At 43.7% G+C, this 23,886-nt stretch overlaps 1 protein-coding gene across 4 annotated transcripts in view; it reads left to right on the top strand.

Moving 5' to 3' along the window:
• Nucleotides 19,382–23,886, top strand: part of EFR3A (EFR3 homolog A) — an 83,851-nt gene continuing 79,346 nt past the window's right edge. Inside the window, exons 1-2 of one of the 4 annotated variants that reach the window (XM_021088902.1) lie at nt 19,427–19,664; nt 20,641–20,734. Coding sequence is in view for 1 of the 4 variants with exons in the window: in XM_021088899.1 (XP_020944558.1) it covers nt 19,655–19,664 (10 nt within the window). In the remaining 3 variants the exon portion in view is untranslated. Of the gene's footprint in view, nt 19,665–20,640; nt 20,735–23,886 lie in introns of all 4 variants that reach the window. The other 3 variants (XM_021088901.1, XM_021088899.1, XM_021088900.1) reach the window with 3 other exon arrangements.

Genomic DNA, 23,886 nt, shown 5'->3' with positions numbered 1-23,886 from the left:
AGCAGAGCTCAGAGGCTTCTAGTTTGGCAGAGGGCTGCCATTCAACTGGGTAAGGATAAACAGAAAGCGTGGCTTAATCTACCAATTGTGCAAAGGTGGAGGGAGCACAGGGGAAGCTATGTAACAATCCCCACAGCAGAAGTAAAGGCTGAAGTCTGTGGGAACAGAGAAGGGAGAGATTAACTCGACCCATATACTAAAATAAGAGGCCAGACAGCCAAGGTCCTCATTCTCTAGTTCCTCGCTGTGGGTCCTAAGACAGTTACTTTAAACCTGAGTCTCGGACCTCCCGTCGTGACTTAGTGGCTAATGAACCTGACTAGTATCCATGAGGATGTGGGTTCAATCCCTGGCCCCACTCAGTGGGTTAAGGATCTGGCATTGCCACGCGCTGTGGTGTAGGTCACAGATGAGGCTCAGTTCCCGTGTTGCTGTGGCTGTGGCACAGGCCAGAAGTTACAGCTCCAATTCAACCCCTGGCCTGGGAACCACCATATGCTGTGGGTGTGGCCCTAAAAAGACCAAAAAAAAAAAAAAAAAACTGTGTCTCAGTTTCCTCCCTGAAAATGGGGGTGGTGACAGTGAGCACACCACATGGCAAGGATGAACCAGCTTGCTGTATTTGAAAGAGCCTCAAGAATGCCTAATCGAACGTCTACAAATATTCTCTCCATGAGATTTCTGACCACAGAAGAAACTTCAGAGAAGGTCTCATTGGAAAAGCAACCCTCAAGCTACATCCCAAAGAAGTTGGTGTTCCATTTTCTTGGATAACAAACTCTTTTCCTCCTTAACTGAGGGAATTAGCTAGAACTGGGAAGACCAAGGCAGCTGCCCCTCCTGCCAGCCAGATACACGACTATTCCAAGAGGTCAGTGGGTGACAGCTGGCACAAGCAGGTCACTCATGCATCCCAAAGAATGAGTAAGCTACCCCCAGCAAAACTCCTATTTCCAACACCCTTCACTGCAGAGGCTCCAGTGTCCCATCCACCTGGAAGACGGATGGGGCAGAGGAGAATGCTAGAAAAGCACCTGGGGGCATTAGAAGAACATTTCAACAAAATTAAGAAAATTCACAGGAAGAAAGGAAAAGAGAGCAAAGTGGCAAATGCAGTAAAAAACACTGCACTGATAAGGTGAACAGAAGATGCAAGATGCTTGAGGCTGTCTCATAGGCTATGCCCCAACACTGCTATGCCTTTATCCATCACAGGCAGCAATAAAGGTTCTTCTCCTGCTTTATGAAGGCGATCTGCTGTTTTTCTGCCTCTGCTGGACTCAGAAAGCATTGTTACTGGAGAAGAGGAAATTTATTCTATGCCAAAGATATGGCTTCTCTATAGCACCTATGTTTTCCCCGCTGGTGGGCAACACACATTTAAATATTTCTCAGTGCTAACGGTGGAATTTGCATATTCTTCCAAGTCCGGATCACAGCAGCACTTCAGGTGAGAGGAAATAGATATCTGCTGTGAAAATGAAAATGTTTCTTTCCCTCCACTCGGTTCAGTGGAGAAAATGCTTCTGTACGTCTTTATGCCTTGCTTATAGCGCCACCTAGCGTTCGGGAGCAAACACTATCCGATTTAGGATATTCTGTCCCTTTAGGAATCTGGCAAAATCCATGCTTTTTCAACAACCAAAAAAAGAACTAGGCATCAGAATGTGCCAAAGGAAGTGGAAGTGAAACCCTCAACCTAAGAGGACTTTTGTTTCTAGTTAGAAGGGCAAGGAGAGATCTCAGAGCCAAGAAATACATTTATGAATATGCTGTAATTAAATTTAATTCAAACAAAAATAATAATTGAACACCAGCTCTGTGCCCAGCATTGCTAGGTGCTGGTGATACTGTGTGCTGCTGAAGAGAATGAATTTTGCTTTCAAAGGGCCAACTTCAAAACAGACAAATTAAAAACCGAATGATTATTAGGCCTAGCAATATGAAAATCATATGTACTCTTGAAAGAGAAGTTTTGTTGAAGTAAATGGAAGCAGATGCCCATTGCCCATTTACAGAGGACCAAACTGAACTTCAGATTGAGAGATGTGAAAATGTCACTCAGCAGGTACGCAGGGACGCTGAGTGGCAAACTCAGAATTACTAGATGTCAAAGCCAATCTTTCTACTACCCACCTCCCAACTGCCCTTATGGAATAAATTTTCAATACAAAAAGGTTAGAGGGGGAGTTCCCGTTGTGGCTCAGAGGGTTAAGGACCCAATGTTGTCCCTGCAAGGATGCGGGTTTGATCCCTGGCCTTGCTCAGGAGTTAAGGATCAGGTATTGCCACAAGCTGTGGGTGTAGGTCCCAGATGCCACTCAGATCTGGCATCACTGTGGCTGTGATGTAGGCCAGCAGCTGCAGCTCCAATTCTACTGCTAGTCTGGGAACTTCTGTATGCCACAGGTGTGACCTTAAAAAGAAAAACCAAAGAAGGTCAGAAATATTCATTCGAGCACCTAGCGCACCATTTAAAATGCTGTTAGGCACATTGGTAACCATATTCCAGATGTAAGAAACTTAAATAAGGTAATAGGCTAAAGCCCAACTCCATTGGCAGGCTGCTGATTCACCGGCCAGAGTCCCAGGACCCCTGCACCTCATGCTTTTGCCATGCCGTGCCCTTGACCTGGACAGAGCACTTGGCTTTGGAGTCAGACATACCTGGGTGCTAGTCCCACACCTGCCATTTACTATCTGTGTGTGAAGCAATTGGTCAGTTTTCTGAGCCTCGAGGTTCTCATCTATGAAACGAGGCCCCTATTGTCTCCCTCATGGGGCTCTTGCAAGGATTAACAGACAGAAAACTCATAACCTGCGTTGCGTAGCGCCTGGCACTCAGGAGGAAACGTGCAACAAATGACTCCTACCTTTACACAGAGGGGACAGACGGGAGATCAGGACTAATATCTTGAGCCTGTGGTCAAGGGACGAATGTCTCTAACTCCTTGCGAATAAGTGAGACGAGGACCACAATCTCATGCAGGTGATCAAAGCCCATTTCTGGTGCATCTTTTATGCCTTTTTAACAGAATCTTGGTGAATTAAAGCCATTTGCATCTTGCCAGAAAAACTGGATTGATTAATTTTGATAACTTGTTCACCCTTTGTTTCACTTTCATTCAAAAGTCGTTCCATCGTTCCAAAGTGTGCATGTGTGTGTGCGCGTGTGCGCATGCGTGAGTGTATACGTCCAGATTCTATACTACCCACCAAAGTGGGTAGTAAACTCCTCCTTTACAAATGAGGATAAAATATTACAGTGTTAGAGAGGTGCTTCTTCCTTCCTTCCTTTCTCTCTGTCTCTCTTTCTTTCACTATTACTTATCAGTCTCTGATCATCTTATTCATTTATATGCGTAATTATGTATTATCTTTCCCACACTAGACTATTACTTCCTGCATCTCTAGGACCCAGAATAGTGTCTAAAACATGACTGGTGTTCAATGAACACCTGTAAAAAAAAGAAATGCACAAGCAGAATATACTTTTCTGAAAAGATTTGACCAGCTCACAGCAGAGACAGCCACCCAGGAGGCCTGTGTGCTTTTCTGAAAAATCACTAGGTTACTGGACATCTATTAAAATCTTGAACATAAGCTTTTCTGGAAAAGTGCTTGACTGGGAATATATCCTAAAAATCCTAATCTTTAAGCCACTGATACCACTTCTGGGTGATCTGGACTCCTTTCTCGGAATTTTATCCCCACCACTCAGTCTCTCACTAGAAAATAGAAAGAAGTGTTTAAAAACCATCCCTTAATCCCAATATACACAGCAAGTTCTCTTTATTCTTCTATTCAACTCTTGGAGATTTTCATTGTTGAACCATTGTCAAATTTCATGTTTGTTGTTTACGGTGCAATAATGCTATGGCAAGATCTACAAATATATAGGCAGTCTAAACATATCCTCATGCATGGTTTGGAAAGAAATCTTCAAGAGCATCCTTTGAGAAATCCCTCAAAGGAAAAATGCTGTGGGGTTGTCCTCTCATTATGGTTTTATTCCTTATTCTTATTCTCACGAAGGTGAGAACATATTGATGACAAAGACGCCCTCCGGCTTTTGTACTGCTGCAAAGATGCTCCCATTGAGTTTAACAGCTCTTGGTGAATCATTATAAGACGTTTTGTTGTTGAACTTCCTGCAGCACACTAGGGCAATAAAGGATTTTCAACACCTTCTTAGTATTCCATCCACTTCTCCTAACATTTGCAAACTGCCTTTTAAGGAATACAGGAAAAGATAGCTTTAATACCGACGACAGTTTTTAAGAAGAAAAACATAGTAATTGGCAGAGGTCATAAAAATTACTAAAGCCTCCCCGTACTGCCTCTAACATTTTAATCAGACCCAATTTTGTTGAGCCGGGAATGAGAAGAAAATAATGAGCTTCTATTTTTGAAGTTTATGATAATCAGAAACTCTGACTATACTAATTTACTGCAAGGCACAAGAAAGTCATGGCCTTGGGACTGTCCAGTCTATAAGGACACAGCGTTCTTGTTTTTTCTCATCTTCTTTGGGGTTTCAAAAAAAAATCTGCTCAGGAGTTCCCACTGTGGTGCAGTGGGTTAAGAATCTGACTGTAGCAGTTTGGGTGGATGCAGAGGTGGGGGTTCAATCCCTGGCCTGGTGCAGTGGGTTAAAAGCCCACTGTTGCAGCTGTGGCATAGGTCTCAGCTGCAGCTTGGATTCCACCCCTGGTCAGAATCTTCCATATGCTGTGGGTACGGCCATATAAAAAATTTTTCTTTGTTATAGTGGGAAAGAATCTCAGAGGACATGCAATGCTCATCCTTCTTTCAACCAGTGAGGATCCTGAGGCAAAGAAAGGTTTTCTTAAGTTCCGTAGCCAGGATGGACCCACAAGAGGTCAAGGCATCTTTTTCACTTTTATTTGTTAAAACAATAAAATAAATTAGCAAATTATTTTTAAAAATCTAAATCAAATTCTCCATCTTACTCAGTAGATGTTTCATTTATGCATGCATGCATGCAATTCTTGCAGTTGGATTGAGAAGAATGGTTATTTTCAGTAGAATTGATATGACTTGATCATGAGATTAGATGTGAAGGAAGAAGATAGAGGTTTCAGACTCCCAGGCATCTGACTTAGTTTGTGAACACCTAATGAGTTCCATCAGCCCAAGAAAAAACACAGGATCTCATTTTCACAGCCTCCTGTTCAGCAAGACTCAGCTCCACCAATCAGATGCACCAGTACCTGAGGTCTACTGGACATCTATTAAAATCTTGGCAGTGGGAGGAAGCCACTGGCACAAGGAGTTTATTTTTCCAGAGAGATCTGGGAGTCCCATAGTAGGGTTTCAAGCCTTCAGAGGCTAGCATCTTGCATCTATGCCCAGGCATGACGTTAATGGGTTCTGCTCGATCAGCCATGCATTGTGGTTTGAGCACTGTTCCTGAATGTATAGCTTCCAAGCCTGATTCTTACAGTTTCCTGGGAGGTCTCAATGTCACCTGTTTTTTTTACACTTTTCTATTCAAAGCTCCAACAGTGTTACAGTGACTGATCTTCAAAGATGACTCCCTTGGAGCCTCAACTCCTGGTGTTGTCCACTCCTTGAATCCCGGCTAGCCCAGAAACAGGGCTCACCCAGAACGAAATGAGGCAGAGGGATACTGTGTGACTTCCAAGCTAAGTCTTGAGACCCCTTGCAGGTCAATTGTGTCCACCCCTCTGGGAATGCTTGCTCTTGGGAAGGTTCAATTTGGAACATAGCTGCCACCCCATAGGAAGCTTTAGCCACGTGGAGAGGCTGTGTAGAGTAAGGATAAATCACCTTGAAAAGAAGAGGCTTAATTGTCCCTATTGAAAATAAGAGTAGAGATTTCTCTTCTTCCCTTCTTTTTTCTTGGAGCATTTACTTTAGAAAACTAGAGGAGTTCTCTTGTGGTGCAGAGGGTTAAGGATCTGGTGTTGTCAAGGCATTGGTTTCATTTGCTGCTGCGGTGCAGGTTCGGTCTCTGGCTCAGGAAATTCCACGTGCCATGAGCATAGGCCCCCCCCCCACAAAAGGAACCTCACAAAAAACCTAGATAGGTCTTTCATCAATTTTATAACCCTATTTCTTTGAATCTTACCCATTAAAAAAAAATAGCGTCTCTCTGTCTCTCTCTTTATCTTTCTCAAAGTTTCTGAGAGAGTAGGATCCTACCTTGAGCAGGCACTTCATTCCAAGTTACAAAACAATTTCCTACCACAAAGATGTTGGAAGTTTTTTATTCCTCTGGACAAAGTCAATTGGCTAGATGGTCACCACAATTACCAAGTAAAGTTAGGATGGACTATGTGTGACAAATGGTGCCATCAAGTCTTCTTAGCTGAGGACTAATTATTGTTTATCTTGAGAACATGGAAATAATAGGCTGTATCTGCTTGGCTGTCTGCAAGGGGGAGATTTCTTTCCATCTTTGCCGTCTCTCAACAGATTGCCTCTGATGAGTGCGTCACATTCTGGTTTAATGTTTATACAGCAATAAAACCATTTTCTTCTGTCCTACCTTTGGCACTGGTTTTCTGGGTTGGGAAAAGATTTTGTTTTGAATTAGATTTCCCAAGAGAAGGTTCCCTGTTTACCAGCCTCCACTGAAGTCCCCGGTGACAGCCAGCATCAGGTGTCAGCCATGCGAGTGAGCCATCCTGATGTCCAGCCCGTAAGCCCCCAAGTAATGCAGCCCGGCCAGCATCTGACCACAAGCTCATGACGGTCTCCAAGCCAGAGCCTTGTGGCTGAGCCCAGTCAACCATGGAACCATGGCAGATAATAAATTGTTTTAAGCTACTAAGTTTTGAGATAGTTTATTGCACAGCAAGAGAAAACTAAAATAAACAAACTTCTGTTCTTGCAACTAAGTGCTCTAAGTGATACAAATGCTCTCTTCTCTCCTATGTGGTGAGCATCTTGGGAAATGGGGGTTCGTTCCGTCTCTGAACCCCCCACCTACAGACCCCCCTGACTTCCTATAAATGAGTGTGATTTTTTAGCACAGAGGAGATATGAATATGTTTTCTTGCTTACATCACTTTCTGGACAGATTGGGGTTGAAATAAAATAAAAACAACAATTTGGATGCAATACATGTCAGTCAAACAGAACTGAATATTCTTATCTAACAACTGCTTCTAAAAAGCTTTTGCTTCTGTTTGTTTACACACTCCACAGATAATTTCCCTACAGTGGAAAGCCAATACCCACAAAATTATGTGGAGGGACTGCCAAGACTGTTTCATTTTGCTGCAACCATTTCTGAGCTCTGCCTTTGATGCAGTGGGCATTTCGCTCTCATGTTCACTTCAGGAGACACCATTTTGGGCTTAGGGCTGTTTTTTTCCCACTTTAATGAGGTAATTAAAAGCTCTCTATTTGTTGGCCATGGGGACCTTCCATAAACATCCACCAAATTTTGTCGAGACTGAAAGCAAATGATTAGGCACAAAAAATGCTGGCTGCAGGGACACGTTGTCCCATTTCTTTGGCGCATCGACCCGTGCGTGTAATAATTATTGGATCATGTGTCTGCAGATACATGCAGGCTCTTGTAAGTTGACTTTCCCACACTCATGACACATTACCGACTCTCAGCTTTCAGGACAAAAGCAATCCTTCATGCTTTTTCCAAGATGGGTAAATGCCTTGGAGTTGGGATTTAAACTGAACTTTGGAAACTGAAGGTGCTTTCCGTAGTTGATCTGGATCCTTCCTGACATGACTAGACCTCAAGAGAGGGGCTCAGGAAATGTGGGCTCACAGCAGCCATTACTACGCCTTTCCCTCACCCATTTGTAAAAGCCTCACGGCATCCATTTGCAGAGAAAGAATTGTGATAAAGGAGATGTAGTGAGTGAAAGCAGATAAATTCTGTTCCAGGCTACCACTTCCTGTCCAGCACTCTGAAATCCTTGACCTCCCTCTGTTTTCCACAGAGCCTGGGATAAAGACCGAATAACAGGGGCTAAAAAGTGCTCAAGCAATTCGGAAAAGTACAGTGAGAGAGTGAGGCCAGGGAGAATTCATTCACGTCTAAGCAACTTTGCCTTGAAAAAGCGGAAATCTGCAGTTCCTGCTATGGTACAGTGGCCTAACGATCTGACTCCAGAAAGTCAGGTTGCCGTGGAGATGCAGGTTCAATTCCCAGCCTGGCACAGTGGGTTAAGGATCCAGCATTGCCAGAGCTGCAGTGTAGGTTACAGCTGTGGCTCCGATTCAGTCCTGGGCCTGGGAATTTCCATATGCTATGGGTGTAGCCATAAATAACAACAACAACAACAGGAACACAAGAGACAAAATCGTAGCAGGCACCTTCCAGGGTTTTGGGGAAGCCTAACAATGTAAGTAAACCAAGAACATAAGTAATACCCTAAGCATTGTGTCTGGGCACTTGTGGAATCAAACACATCCCCCTTAAGCACTGTCATGTGCAGCGCAATACTAGGAACAAAGCAGTTTTGGGCACGATGCTTCAAGAGGGACCCTGCAAAATGGAGAACGACAAGAGGAAAAGGAAGAGGAGACAGATGCAGAGGAAAAAGAAGCAAAAGAGAAGGAAAAGGAGAAAGTGCAGGAAGGAGAGAAAGAGAGGGAGAGGAGGGTAATCAGGATGATGAGGAGCCTTGAAATAACTTCAAATGAGAGAATATAAAGCACAAAGGTCATGAGAACTGAAATGCATCATGATTAAGGAAAAAGATCTTCTTCATGCAAATGCTTACGTTGTGCCCAGGGTGCTGCTAAGCACTGGAGATACATATGTGGTCCCTGCCCTCACAGAATTTACAGTAGAGCGGAGATGACAGCTCATTTTGATGGTTCCTGCTATACAGTGTTTTACGGTACTGGGACCAGGGAAGGGCAGGACGGGTGGCTCTGGTGGAACAGAGCAGGGGCAGGGAGATAGATCTGGATGGGTAAGGGGCACAGAAGGGGCGTCTGGAAAGGCTTCCACCTACCAGGTGCTGAGACTAAGATACTGGAGAAACTACTTAACCATGGCCCAGTCTCAGATGTTCATCTGTCAAATGGGAGCCATAGCAGTACTTTCTTCCTAGGGGCCACTGTGAAGAAGAAATCTACCAATCGGTGTAAAGTGCTTTACTAGGATGTCCCTCGGTCTTGGAATGAATTCACCCTGGTGGCCACAGGGCAAATTAACATCACTATGCGTTTAGGCAGTGGTTCAAAAGCAAATGAGGTGGCCCTCTTTAAAAACTGGGAAATTTCACAGGAATTAGTATTTCCAGCCTCTCATGAAAAATAGGAAAATCTGGCAACTCTGCTCTCGCATTCCATATGGCAACAGTTGGCTGGAACTGAGTAACAGCTGCCCTTCTGGGCAAGGTGTCTGGCCCCACGGTCCCAACAGCCCCCTTCTCTCACAAGTGGTCCCTGCCCAGCCCTGCAGGCTTCTGAAATGACCATTTTTGGGCTACTGAATACAACTCAGACTCTTTACCTCAGCTTTGCCCCTCTCCCTGCCTTCACCCTCTTCACTTCAGCAACCCCAAATACCTTAAGCTTCTGTGCTCTTTTTCCCACCCTTCTTTCCACCCAGAAGAGAAAGAATCAATTAATTCCTGCTGAAGTGGATTTGAATTCTGTTTTCAAATGTGGAAGAATGTGCTTGGACAAAGCCATGGGACATATGGCACATCAGCCTCTGGGTCGTTTTAGACAATCCGTTTAAAAAAGAAAAGAAAAAAAAAATGGGCTTATTGTCATTGTGAAAAAGGGGAACATTTCTGCTTGACACCTGTTGTTTCCTTCCAAGTAGAGGGAGCACCCTCACAGCAACACACCTGGATTTTCTTCCCAAGGGAAGAGTGAATTTGGGTGAGTTTGGAAGAAAGAATTAGAAATGCACAGCCCAGCCTTCTTGTCCGTTCTTTTCTCCTACTTGCTAGTGTGCCTACAGAAAGCATACATTTTCTCTGCCTCTGTCCTGTGGTAAAAGAACCTTTCCTAGCAAGGGAGAGTTGCAGGCTGCCAACTGCAACTGTTCTCCATGGGTAAGGCTGGATGGTAGATTATTTGCAAAAATGGCTTTAATCATTCCTTGTCCTGGACGCAGCCCTGTTAGGTAGTCCATCTAGCTTTGAGGACAAGAGGAGAGGAGTCCTGGGAGGAACAGGGAGTCACAAATTATCTGGACATCACCCTTCAATTATAAACTCCTTTCTCTGCCATTTTGAAAATTTAAATGATTCGTTGTTAGAGGACAATCCAGCATTCAACCTCTCCATACAGGAGGGAGAATCTGCCTCCCACTCTGAAATCAGAAAACCTGGGAGCTCCTGCTGGGGCACAAGAGGATCAGTGGCATCTCTAGAGTGTTGGGATGCAGGGTTTGATCCCCGGCCCAGGACAGTGGGTCAAGCCAGCATGGCCACAGCTGTGGTGTAGACTTTAAATGCAGCTCAGATATGATCCTCAACCTAGGAACTCCATATGCCGTGGGACGGCCTAAAAGAAAAAAAAAAGGAAAAAAAGAAAGCCTATGGAAGTCCCTGTTGTGGTTCAACAGTAACAAGCCCAACTCGTATCCATGAGGATGTGTGTTCGCTCTCAGGCCTCACTCAGTGGGTTAAGGATCCAGCATTGCTGTGAGCTGTGGTATAGGTTGCAGATGTGGCTTGGATCCGGCGTTGCTGTGGCTATGGCATAGGCTGGCAGCCGGAGCTCCAATTTGACGATTCGACTCCTTACCCTGGGAACTTCCATATACCACGGGTGAGCCCCTAAAAAGCCAAAAAAAAAAAAAAAACTAGACATGTGTTTTGCCTCTCCAGAAATGTTTCTTCTGAAGAGTCACTGGAGAATCTGAAAATAAAATCTTTCCTGACCCCAAAGCTCCTGCCAACAGCTCCACAGAACTTTTAAGAGCTTTATTTATCATTAATATTGATGAAACGTTACATTCAACTTGTATCTGAATAAGAGCCTCATTTGACAGTGAAAGAAGGAAAGCTTTTAAGCCTATAGGATTCACTCCTCTTGTCATATACCCCATCACTCAAGGATTCTTCCTTCTAGAATAGTGGGAAGTCTTCTTGAAAACTCAGTTTTGATGCCAACTGGACTGCCTTGCAAAGCTGAGTTGCAGTTACGCATATAAAATGTAGCATATGCTCTGAGCCAGACAGTAATTCATAGGCTGTTTCTTTAATAGCCAAGACACATTGCATTCCATGCCTACAAATATGGACTTCAATGGTTTCAAAAATTTTGTATCCGAGATAAGAATGTTTGCTTTAAGAGACACAGCGCTATTTTTTTTTTTTTTTTTTTTTTGAATAGGGAGCTGAGCCACCGCCTACACCGTCAGGCCCCTCTGTTAGAGAAGCAGGGGAAAGTGAGTGGTCAGATGCTGGTTGGGATGATTAATTTCTGACCAGGAAGGAGGAGCTGGGCTGCTTACCCCCCAACAGAGGCAAGGAAGGCTATGTCTAGATCTTAGGTGATCTCCTGTGATGGCTCTTTGTGTTCCAGCCTTGCCTAGTGGCAAAAGTTAGCAGAGAAGTTCTCTTGCGGTGCAGTGGGTTAAGGATCCGGAGCCATCACTGCAGCAGCTGGGCTTGCTGCTGTGGTGTGGGTTTGTTCCCTGGCCTGGGAACTTCCACTTGCTGCGGGGCCAAGACTGAGGGTAGTTAGTGAAAGATAACACAACCCTATGCAGTTGGAACACCTGCAGGAATGAAAATGTGGGTCACCACACCAGGTAGAGGACCTCAAGCCAACGAGGAGCTGGCTGAAGACAAAAGCAAATGGAAATGGATAGAAGAAGAGTCATAAGTTCCCCAAATACCAACTGTGACCATATACTGTACTTACTACTCTGCATCTCCTGCCCCTTTCGTCTTCCTTGGCCTGCATGTTCACAAATGTATGGACTAATTTTCTTCTTTCTTCTCTGTCCTGCTATGTTTTATAAGATGTGTTGGTGGTAGTTAATGTCACAATTTATTTTTGTAGAATACAGAATATTGAGATGGCATTGTGACTGAACCAGAATAAGAATGATCCTACTGGAGTTCCCGTTGTGGCTTAGGGGGTTAAAAACCAGACTAGCATCCATGAGAACACAGGTTTAATCCCTGGCCTTGCTCTGTGGGTTAAGGATCCAGCATTGCTGTAAGCTGCAGTGTAGGTTGCAGATGCAGCTCAGATCCTGAGTTGTTGTGGCTGTGGTGTAGGCCAACAGCTGCAGCTCCAATTCCACCCCTTGCCTGGGAACTTCCATATGCCACTGGTGCAGTGGTTACAAAAAAAAAAAAAAGAATGATCCTACCGTCTAGCACAGGGAACTATATTCAACATCCTGTAATAAAGCATAATGGAAAAGAATTTTAAAAATTAAAAAAGCAGAACTTAACAGAAAAATAAAAGGAAAGTAGACACTCCAGACCTACAGCTGGTAAAGGAAATGACTTTGTGTTGGTCTTCGGGGAAGGAGATGAAAAATATTTTTGATTTTATGAAGGCTATTTGCATTATAGGAGGTTTTCTTGATTGATGTGTATATGTGTGCATGTGTGTGTGTGTATTGATAGTGTAAATGTAGGAAAAACAAAATAGACATGTTAATGAGAGCAGTCAAATGGTGAACATTTGCTATGATTTTTGGGTCCACCCCCAATAAGGCCAAACCCTTCTCCCATTAGAATTTGAAAATGCCATCCATGTTTTCCCACCTTTCTTTTTTGCAATTGGATCCCTGACCTCAAATTTACCCTTCAGGTATACCTGTACCAAACTTTGAATTGGAAAGTATCAATGAGAAAGAAATTAGGGCAGGACCTCACTGAATCTCTGCTTAGGCTGGGCGGTAGCACCAGAGGCAAAACAGTAATAGCCAAAGTCAGTGAGGGGTGACAGCAGCAACAGTGAGCAGTATCACCAGCGGCAGCCCAGCGATGATTCCTCAGGCCACTTTCCTGCGATGGGGGTATTGCTCCTGGCTGTAGATGCTGAGTTGAAACCTCAGGCTTTCCTGACGCAGGAAATTCTCTGTGAGCTACTCATTTATCTTTTAGGGGCATTCATTTTCTGCTGAAATCAGTCAAAATTAGTTTCTATGGATGGAAACTTTGAAACTTGACTGATAAATATCATTCAATCAATGACTATTAATTGGGAGTTTCCATTGTAACTCAGCAGGTTAAGGACCTGACATAGTGACATAGTGTCCATGAGATTGGAGGCGGGGGTCAATTCCTGGCTACATTCATTGGGTTAAGGATCTGGTGTTGCTGAAAGCTGCAGTGTAGGTCACAGATGTGGTTTGGATCCAGCACTGTGGATGGATCCTATTGTGGTGCAGGCCGGCAGCTGCAGCTCCAATTTGACCCCTAGCATGGGAACTCCCATATGCTGCAGGTGCAGCCTTAAAAAAAAAAAAAAAAAAAAAAAAAAGGCTATTAATTGAACTCTGACCAAGTAGCAGATACCGAACTAAGTGCTATTCTTTTAGATCCTGTGGATACAGCAGAGAGCAAATGCCTGCAGAGAGTTTACAGTCTAAAGAGGGAATATTCATCAAATGATAATGAAAATATATTTGAGACTGATTCTCTCGTCTTTTCCACATTTATAGTTCCTCCAAGTCCATGGCTCTATTTTCTCCTAATACTAAAGGAAAACACTATTTCTGAGTCAGAGTGAAGTGAATGAGATAAAACTGGCATTCTCTTCTTTATACTTTTCTGCATTTTTCAGATTCTTTGGAATTGGTATATATATCTTTTAAAAAAAACTATCTTTCCCATTAGACCGATTGTACTTTATTCTCCAATCGGAATCACTGAAACCTGCAAAGGTTTGTGGTTAATGCAACCACAAACTATTTTCCACTAGTCTGCATCATTGTAATAGCATTTGGAAACTACTTGGTTTATGTGAAATTTTACCAAATTAATTAATAAAATGTCTTTTTTGTTGTTGTTGTTGTCTTTTAAGGGTGCCACCTGTGGCATTTGGAAGTTCCCAGGCTAAGGGTCTAATCAGAGCTGCAGTCACCAGCCTATGCCACAGCAACACCAGATCTGTCTGAGATCCACACCACAGCTCAAGGCAATGCTGGATCCTTAACCCACTGAGCAAGGCCAGGGATCAAACCCGCATAGATCAAAAACAAAAACAAAAAACAGCAATGGAGATTCTTATACTTAACTACTCCAAGGTATTGTGAGCATTTTGTCGGAAAATGTGTATAAGGTATTTAGCATAATACTTGGCACAGACTAAAATCTTGATAAATTCTATCTCCTGTGATTATTTTCATACAGTAGAGATTAGTTATCTATAGTTAACTAAAATATAACTAAATGATAGTTTAAAATATGGATTAAATATAACGATATAACATGATATATTTAATGATATCATTAACTATAACTAATGATAACTAAAAATAGGGATTATGGGGTGCATAACTAACTACCCCCCAACTTGGTGGCTTAAAGTAACAATGCTTTAGTTATCACATGCCACTGTATGTTGACCATTCAGGCTGGTCTCAGTTGAGCAGTTCTTATGCTGACCTCAGCTTGACTCACTCTTGAATCTTTCTGGAGCTGATGGGTCAGCTAGGGCTGACTGGCTTGTAATGGCCTCATCTGGAACGGTTGGAATGATTGGGGCCTCACGTCTCCAAAGGAGCCCAGGATTCTTCATATTTTCCATACCTCTGCTTATACAACATTTGCCACTGTTCCATTGGCCAAAGCAAGTTGCAAGGCCAGTCCAGATTCAAGACTGGAGAAAGAGGGTACCTCTTTTGGGAAGCGTCTCAAAGTCAGTTGCAAGGGTGTGTACACAGCCAGAAATTGAGGACTTTTCCCCAATACGCTTCTTCTAATATTTCGATTGATCTATGTTTGTTTCTTCTTTCTGTCTTTTAAGTTTATCTCGCCTCCTTTTCTTCCCTTTCTGTCTTCCTCGCTCCTTCTTCCTCAAATGTCTCCGAAGCACCTAATAGGTTCCACGTAGAGGGAATACGTTATACATAAGATTTGATTCCAGTTGTCATAAAAGTCTTGTAAAGGACCTCTCTGCCTAGAATGCTGCTGTGTCTAAAAGAGCTCTTTTATCTCTGCCCTTTTAGCAGCTCCACTACACCCCGTGTTAAATGCTAAAGCTAGCTGGCATTTTAGTAAATAACAATGAGAGAGAATGCTTTCCTCTAATTGTTTAAAATAATAGTGTTTCTAAGGAGTGATTTCCAGCTGTTTTGTCTGGTTTAATCAAAAACTTTTAACCTTATTATCTCAGGATCTTGCTCCCTATCCATTTGCAATTCTCTTTATAAAGCACAGATGACGGTGACATTTGGCTGGCGGGGAGATCAGGAGTGTGTGCCTTGGGTGGTGTCCTAGTTGGCACAGAAGGAGTTGGGAATGACCTTCTGGATTAGAGACTTATCTTTTCATTTGTTCTCATGTGTGTTTCCAATGACTTTGGCTAGGATGGCCGTGAGAAAATTACTCTGGCAGGCAGAGTGCCGTGATCTCAAGTGCAGGAGCTTAAATGGCAACAGAAATGGCCTGAGGAGATGTAAGAGTCAATTAGAACATCATCCTACATCCAGCCTTTTCTAAGAGAAGGGAACTTCACCTTGGCTGCACACAGAAACACCTGGGAAGTTTTACATTCGATCCCTGCCCAAGCTAGGCTGCAGACCAAACCACATGGGGGATGTGGGATCTTGGGAGTAGGATCCGAGCAGGGGTATTTTTAAAAGCTCCCCTGCCAACTTCAAAGTTGAGTCAAGCTGGAGAACTACTGCCTTGAAGGGACTCAGAATGTTACAACACAGGAATGTTGCTGGATTTTGAAATTGAGGAAAATGAAGTCTAGAGCAGTCAAAGACTGTCAAGAGGTGAAGTATGGGGGAAGGCAGGATACAAACCTAGGTTTTTTAAGTCCAAAGTCTGTGCTTTTCATGCCTCATAAAAACTGGAGATCCCCGAGTCACTATTAGGCCAGAGTGAAAGAATGGAAAGAAACGAAACCAAAAAAGCATATTACTGATATATTTAGTGAGAAAGAACACTAAGCAATAACAGCACCAAATTGCATCATTATGCTATTTCGGGAATAAGCTTTTTCTGGCCATGCCCACAGCCCATTGGAAGCTCCAGGACCAGGGCTTGAACCCACGCCTCAGAGGTGACAATACCAGCTTCTTAACCCTTTGAGCCACCAGGGAACTCCCTGGGAATAAGCTTTGGGAGAAGTAAATGTCCTTAGAGTTATTTTCTATAAACTACAAATTTGCTGGCAATTACCTCTGAACACAAAAATATGTGCTAATGAAAAGCGAATCACCTCAGCACTTGATGTAAAAACTGGAGCACAGGAGTGGCGATTGTGGCTCAGCAGAAATGAACCCAGCTAGTACCCATGAGGAGGCAGGTTCGATCCTTGGCTTCACTCATTGGGTTAACAATCTGGCATTGGGGCGAGCTGTGGTGTAGGTCACAGACACAGCTTGAATCTGGCGTTGCTGTGGCTGTGGAGTAGGCCAGAAGCCACAGCTCTGATTCAAACCCTAGGCTGGGAACTTCCATATGCCACGAGAGTACCCCTAAAAAGACAAATAGACAAAAAAAAGAAAAGAAATTGGAGCAAATACTGGACTAAACTGGAAGCAGAGCTAAAAGCCAACAGCCTGATAGAATGTTGACAATGATCTTTCTAAAACCATTTTAACTGATATTTTCAGGCAGACATCCTTTCTGGAAGAGGGATCTATCTAGTGGCTCATCTTTGTCTTGGCCTCACAGACTGAGCAAGGACAAGAGCTGGGAAGTGTGGGGGACACGGAAATGGATAAAGCCCAGTTGCTACCAGTCCAGGCTAGGTTTTAAGAGAGGAGCACTGGCCCCGCAGGGATGGAAAGGGTTTTCACAAAAGGTCCAGGAGAGGCAAACCTTCTTAGCTCAGGTACTAAAGAAAGTGGTGGCAGAATCGGTCCACTCAGAAATTGGGGGGTACAGGCAGGATACACGGGCAGAACATGATCCAGAGAATTTGCTGGGGTAAGGGGGTCTATACGGAAGCAGTGTGCCAAAAGTCTCTGTGTAATAACTAGGAGCACACTTAGGTACTAGTATATATGATCCAATAATGATGATATTATTATTCCTGACTTTTCAGCTGTCCTTCCTCCCTCAGGATCTTTGGCTGCCGATTTTATTTTTGGCAACAGTACAGAACCAAAAGACCAAGGGGATTAAAAAAAAAAAAAAAAAAAAAAAAACCCAAACCAGAAAACACCAAACCCGTTGTGGGCCAAACTATCTCAGGGCTTATGGGATTTGCATCTTTTTTGAACAAGGTAAGCAGGGAAGTCTGTCATTGGAATCGCATCCTCTGTGCCTGCAGGGGCACTGTGCCCTCCGGATCTCCTCTATCTCTGTCTTTTTGGCTCCACATCCTCCCTCTGCAAGCTTTCTCTGACTCTGCCTTCCACTGCTGTCCCTGGGCCAAAGATTCCCAAATCTCCCTCCTTGAGCTCCCTCTGCCTGCCTTCAGCCTGGTATGCCCAGCTGCCTTCAGATCTCTGCACCAGGAGGTTTTCCTTGAATGTCACCTCCAGTTTAATATGTAAAGCAGACACTCATATCCTCTCTTCACACGCCCTCCCTAAAACAGCTTTCCTTCCCAAGTTGTCTACTGCTCTTCCAGCACCATCCGGTTTCCTTCTTCCGACCTGTGAGTTACGTAACTAACAGATGCCTCGCTTTTGCTCCCAAGTCAGCAGCCAGCAAATCCCAGGGAGTCTTCTTCTGCAGTTAAGACTCAGCCCTTTCCTTTTGTATGGTCGCCAATACGAGGCCCCTAACACTTTCTTCTCCATGGTTTCTTCCTATGCTATCCACTCTGTCATACCCTGTTTCTGATCATTTAATGCTACTGTCTTTATAAAGAACCTGGAGTCGTTTCTTCAAGGATCAATTCAAGCTTGGATGTAATGTTGTTCTATTTTACTTGTTTTTACATCCGTGGAATAAAGATGTACATTATTTACATAGTTATGAACATGCTCGAGGCCCCCTACTGTGTGCCAGGCAGGAATACAGAAATATGGAGAGAATATGGTTTTTGCCCTTTTCTGAAATGTGTATAGTCCAGCAGTGGAACACAAGCATGTATGACAGTGTAATTAGGCCTCAATGGGAAAAGTACTGCAGTAGAGGGAAATCGAAATATTTTAGAAGTCTTGGGAAGAAAATTGGAGCAGGAAAGATGTTACCGATGATGAAAATATGCAACAATTCATTGAAAGAAAAGTGTCAGCTAAGCACTTGCTAATGGGACAATACCCTTACCAAGAGAGCCTCCTACATATCCACTGAACACGTGCCCCTCTCAACCACTTCTGGGACTCACTCTGAATTGCCCTCCACCCTCTCCAGCCTCTTTAAGAGCTCTTCAGATCTTTGCTAATTCAGATTTTGCTTTCTTACATGTCCACCTCAAGCCTAATTTCCCCCAAGCCTTCTTCTTATCTTCACCTTCTCTCTCTTCTCCTTTCAGTACTGCACAGTAGCATTTCTTAGCCATAATGTTGGCTCTGCCCTCTAGGACAAAGATTTTCAAATTAAAATATGTATTTGAGTCGTCCTCTTGGGCGATGCAGTGGGTTTAGCTCAGGGCATAGGAATCTGCTTTTTAACAGGTTCCCAGGTGATTTCAGGCACAAATGGATCCTGAGCTACTTTGCGAAACACGGTTTGATACCCCTGTGGCTTCCTTCTATTTCTCCATACAGCTGCCCACAGCCCACAGGATCTGGCAAAGCATTTGTGGGTCGCTGAAAGCTCTAGGCTCCAAGTGTCCGCTGACATCAGTGACTGTCAGATACATCAATTATCAATGACACTCAGAGAGTCGAGAAAAGTGACTCAGTCAAGAGGACAGAACCGTCCTCTCTGGAGGAAAGGAACTCCTGAGGCGTGAAATCTCTCTGAAAGTCACCAGCAGAGCAAGAGGAAATTGCATTTTCTGTCTTCCCAAAACAGGCTCAGCCGTCGCCCGGGATGACCTCAGTGCGTCGCAAATAAATCGTGCTTTCAGAGAATATAGGACACACTGCAAATTCAAGAGCTTATAAAAGAAAAGCCTAAGGTACTCGATTCACTCAAGGGAATCAATGTTTAGTCTCACAACCTCATAAATCGGTGCAACTGTAAGAAACAAATATTGCTAATGCACTTCCAAGAAAGATTCATGAAAATGAATACAACTCAAATAACTAGGGTCGGGCAAGAAAACGAAGCCCTCTCCAACTCCCCCAAGCCCCGCGGAGCCGCCCCTCCCACCCCGTGGAGCGCGGCCGCCCTGGGGGGCGGGGCCATGACGTGACGACGTGCTGACGTCAGGGCGTGGGGACGCCCAGCGCGTCGTCCGGCGCGGAGCTGGGCCGGCGGGGGCAGCCGTCGCCGGCTTCGTTTCGTGAGGCGCGGGGGTCCTTGTCGGCTCCCTCCGCCCTCCGCTCTCCGTCCTCCGCCCTCCGCCTAGTCGCGGCCTCCGCGGCCCCGCGCCCTCTCGTCATGGCACCGTCGGCGCGCCCGGCGCGGCCCCGCTGAACCTCGGCGCGGCGGCGAGCGCGGCTCGGGTCACCATGCCCACCCGTGAGTGGCCGATCGCTGGTCGGGCCGGGCGGGAGCGTTGGGAGGCGGCGGCCCGCTGGACGTGCACTCCTGGTGTCGCCCGTCGGGCGGGGCGGCCGGGCCGGGCCGGGCGGGTCGGGGGAGAGCCAGGAAGTGCCTGCGACCGGCAGAGTTAGTCGTATCGGCTTGGGCTCCCCCGGGGGGTGGCGTGGGAGCCCGTTGCGCTGACGGGGAAACCGAGGCCCGAGCGTTAAGGACGCACCGCTAGTGAGTGGCAGGGCAGGTAGTACGCGAGACTTGTGGGACTTCAAAGTCCAGCTTCTTCTCCAGCAAAGCGAAGTGGGACTTTATAGAAATGCCGAAAATAGCTCCGTTCCTTCGTCACTGCCTTCCTACTTCCTCGAGGACTAGGCACCGCTTGGTGGAACGCACCGGCTCGGGGGTGCTGGTGGGGAGCCCTTCCCGCGGCGCCCGAAGTCCCCGCAGCTTGTCTGTGACACGTCCAGGTGGTTGAAGTAGGTGCTTTTAGATGCCCTATCCTGTTGGACCACCTGCTTCAGATCCACCTGGCGGCTGATTAAAAATATCAGTTTAGGGCTCCTCCCTAGACACGTTGAAGAAAATTCCGGAGCTAGGGCCGCGGAATCTGTCTTTCCTGTGTGCTATTGAGGCTCCCCTAAAGTTTGCGAATCACTGGATAGTGGAGGCGTTTTGGACACGGTTCTGTAACCCACCAACGACCACTTTTAAAACAATCCAAAGGATCGCTGTGTTACTTTAAGCCCAGTGACCTACCTGGACGTATGCAGACTGGGGCAGCTCCTGATTTTGGACGTAGAGGAAGCATAATGATGACTGATTTGAGACTTTTTCAAGCAGGGCTCTTTTGAGCATGTGTTTCCTACTGTAGAATCTTGAAGCACTTGTCAGTATGTTTGCAATTAACTCATAAATTTCTTGGAGTTCATAACTTCCTAATTGTCCTTGTTTTTTGTAGACATGGGGCAGTGGATTTCCAGGTCAGCCTCAAATGCATATTTTGTCTGGTAGTGGATGAAGAGGAATTATTTCCTGATACTAGAAAGGTTTAGGTAATGCTTTGGCAAGTTTTTAAACAATCTTGATGTAAAGATTGCTAATAACTCCTCATGTATAGGTAAAGTGGATTCTGCTCTTTTAACCATGTGTACTGTGTGTGCTAAGGTTACATTCTTGGATTTTGTATCTGTAGGTATGTCAAGCAGCTTATATTTTATTTAATTTATTTATTTAATTTTTTTGTCTTTTTTTTTTTTCTTAGGGCCACACCCGCAGTATATGGAGGTTCCCAGGCTAGGGGTCTAATCAGAGTTTATATTTTAATTTTATTCCTCTCTACTGCAGGAATGTCATCATCATTATAGTTGTCAGTTTATTGTTCCTAAAATCACATTCTTGTTATTCAGTGGATTAGATAATCTTTTACATTCCTAGAAGGCATAGGGGAGGGGATAAATACCTTTCTTGAAAGTTAATGCTTCAAGTGGAATTTATTGGTACAATGGCAATATGAGCATCCTATGTGATTAAACAATTTTTTTAAAGTTCTGTCCTAAAGTTATCTAGCTTCATAGAGTGGATAGAGGAAATGTGTTTTTTCCTTAATTGTGTGATTTACAATGCTAAATGGCCTAAGGATGAGCTGTGGTGTACATAGTTAAGAATATAGTATTCATGACCTGTCTGGATGTCAAGTGAAATATTTGAGTTATCTATTATTGCTGTTAGTATTTATTATGGTACAGTTTCTATGTTTGTCTAAAAGTGTGGTACTAATGAGTGGTACCCATGTGAAGTCAGTTGTGTTTATATTGCCTTTTTCTCTCCTTTTGTGAGAACAATCAAAATTGCTGTGGTAGCACAGTGGACATTAGTACTTCTCAGAAATTCTGAGCATGTAGAATGAATAACTTCCATCAAAATTATTACTTTCTTTCGGGATGGTTTTAGGATGAAAACTCTCCCCAAATTAAGCCAAACTTTTTGTCTTTTTAATGTCAGATGAGTTAAGAGGCTCAATGTACATGCTCAGCAGTTAATTCTTATGAGTTTAGTGAAATAAATGTAATGCTTGTCTGCAAAATGAAAGTGTTGGAGATGATCGCTAGGGTCTTTCAGACCATAATTCTGAAAGTGAAAGGTGTTCTAAATCATATTCTACTCTTGCTATTTTGTTACTTATTTGGAAAGTTGTTACTCCAGTCATTGAAACTGGAATTGCTAAGTAGAATCCAGTGGAGTGTGGAACACCTCTGAAGGCTGAGCGATGGCATCTCTCATGAATGTTAACAGTCACTTCATTGAAGTTATTTAAGAGATCCATAAACTCATTTTCAGAAAGCAGCTACCTGGAAGGATGCCTGACAGGAAGTTGCTGTGACACAAGAACAGTTCTGTGGTCATGTCACTCTATATTCAGGCAGTAGTTTGCAACAATCACTAAGCACAGATTTCAAGACTTTCACTAAATGATCTTTTCAAACCTGCAAACCTGTAATTTGTCACATCATTTCTCTTAAAGGCCTTTATTTTATCCTCCTCCTCTCAAAGAACCATTAAGAAACATTTTGATCTTGAAGATTTTCAAACCTCGCATCAGAATTTGAGTGGAAGAAATGCTTCTTAATCCAACCATTTTATTTTATTTTGCATTATCTGGAGGCTGAGACTCAGTGAGCATCAGTAACTTGGCTAAGGTCGCAGGTGGAGTAGGACTGGGACTTAAACACAGATCAGGCCCCTGTAATTCATAATCTCAATAAGCATAGATAATGTTTATTTTTCCCTAGCTAAATTGATCATAGTTTGTTTTTAATTTTCCCAGGAGTTACTCTAAGGCAAAAGTGAGCTTGACCAAAACGTACATCAGATGTGTGAGCTTGCAAGAAAATTTAACATTTATGCCTTTGTTTCTATCTTGTCACAGGCATTTAGGCAAAGAAGGCAGAGGGGTTCTGCTGGTGTGCTAGGTAGATGCTTCGTGATATAGGTACAGAGGGAAACTTCTTAGTAAATTACTTAATTACTCATGTGAAAGGGATTCCTTAGCTGACAGGTAACTTGTCTCAAAACAGGTTCAATAAAATATACTCTTTTATTATATATGAAACCTTATTGTATTTGGCTAAGCAAAACTGCAAATCTTAACTACTCTTTGCTGTTAAACTATACTTTTAGTAGTTATTTGTGGTTAATGCTTTCTTTTCTCATTTAAATATCAGCATCGATATCTGGCTGCATTTGTCAGGCTGTGGTAATGTGGTCCATCCATGTTTGGTTTTTTCTATTGATGAGGTTAATTATCTTTGACTTACTCTTCAATCCATTCTAATGAAATAAGTGCAGACTATAGATGAATTGTGAAGTGGGTGATGAATGCTTGTTGAAATGTTGTCATTTAGAAATACTTTTCAGGTATGCTTGACCTTTACTGCCCATGAGCCTTTCGTGTTTGTTCCTTCTCCCTCCCTGCTCCTCACCTCTCTTTCTCCCTCTCTCATCCGGCACCTGTGTCTAGCTGAAGACTTTTCTTTCTCACAACAATCTTTTGGCTTGACACTGTTTTGGTTACTACCAGATCTTCCCTTTCAATCTGTCCCCACTCTTAGGGACATAGGAATGCATTAAAGATAATGTAGGTGGTGGGAGATGAGGCTGGAGGAAGAGAAGAGCCAGGATTTGAAGGATTTACTATGCTGGGCAATTAACATGACTAAAATTGTGTTCCAGCTGTCACAGTGGCTATCTGGTAGGCATAGAAGCAGTTTCCAGCTTACTGGTTATTTTATAAAAACTTAAAATTTTCTCATAGTAATAGAAGTCAATTGTTGAATACTGATTGTGTCCCAGGAAAAATATTTTGTGCTTTACAGGAATTATTAATTATCTCCCACATTGAGGAAGGTCCTATTTGACCAATAAGATAAATGAAGAGATTAAAGTTCAGGGAACATGCTTAATGGCAGTAGCTGTTGGAGCTGGGATTGGAAGCGGATGGGTCTCCCTTGATAGTCCCAGTTCTTTTCTCACACCACACTGCTCTGAGCTGGGCAGGAGGAAATCTGCAGTCATCAGATCCTGTCTGTTTCTTTTTAACACTGTCACTTTTGCTTAGCCCTCTCCCTGATCACATAATAGGTGCTTGGTAAATCTTGATGAAAAGAATGAATTCTAACTGGGATCAGAGAAGTTATTCTTTTGATAA

The sequence above is a fragment of the Sus scrofa genome, chromosome 4 (genome assembly GCF_000003025.6).
Source record: "Sus scrofa isolate TJ Tabasco breed Duroc chromosome 4, Sscrofa11.1, whole genome shotgun sequence".
Lineage (NCBI taxonomy): Eukaryota > Metazoa > Chordata > Mammalia > Artiodactyla > Suidae > Sus > Sus scrofa.
The sequence above is the reverse complement of the archived record's forward strand: the minus strand, read 5'-3'. Positions and strand labels throughout refer to the sequence as shown.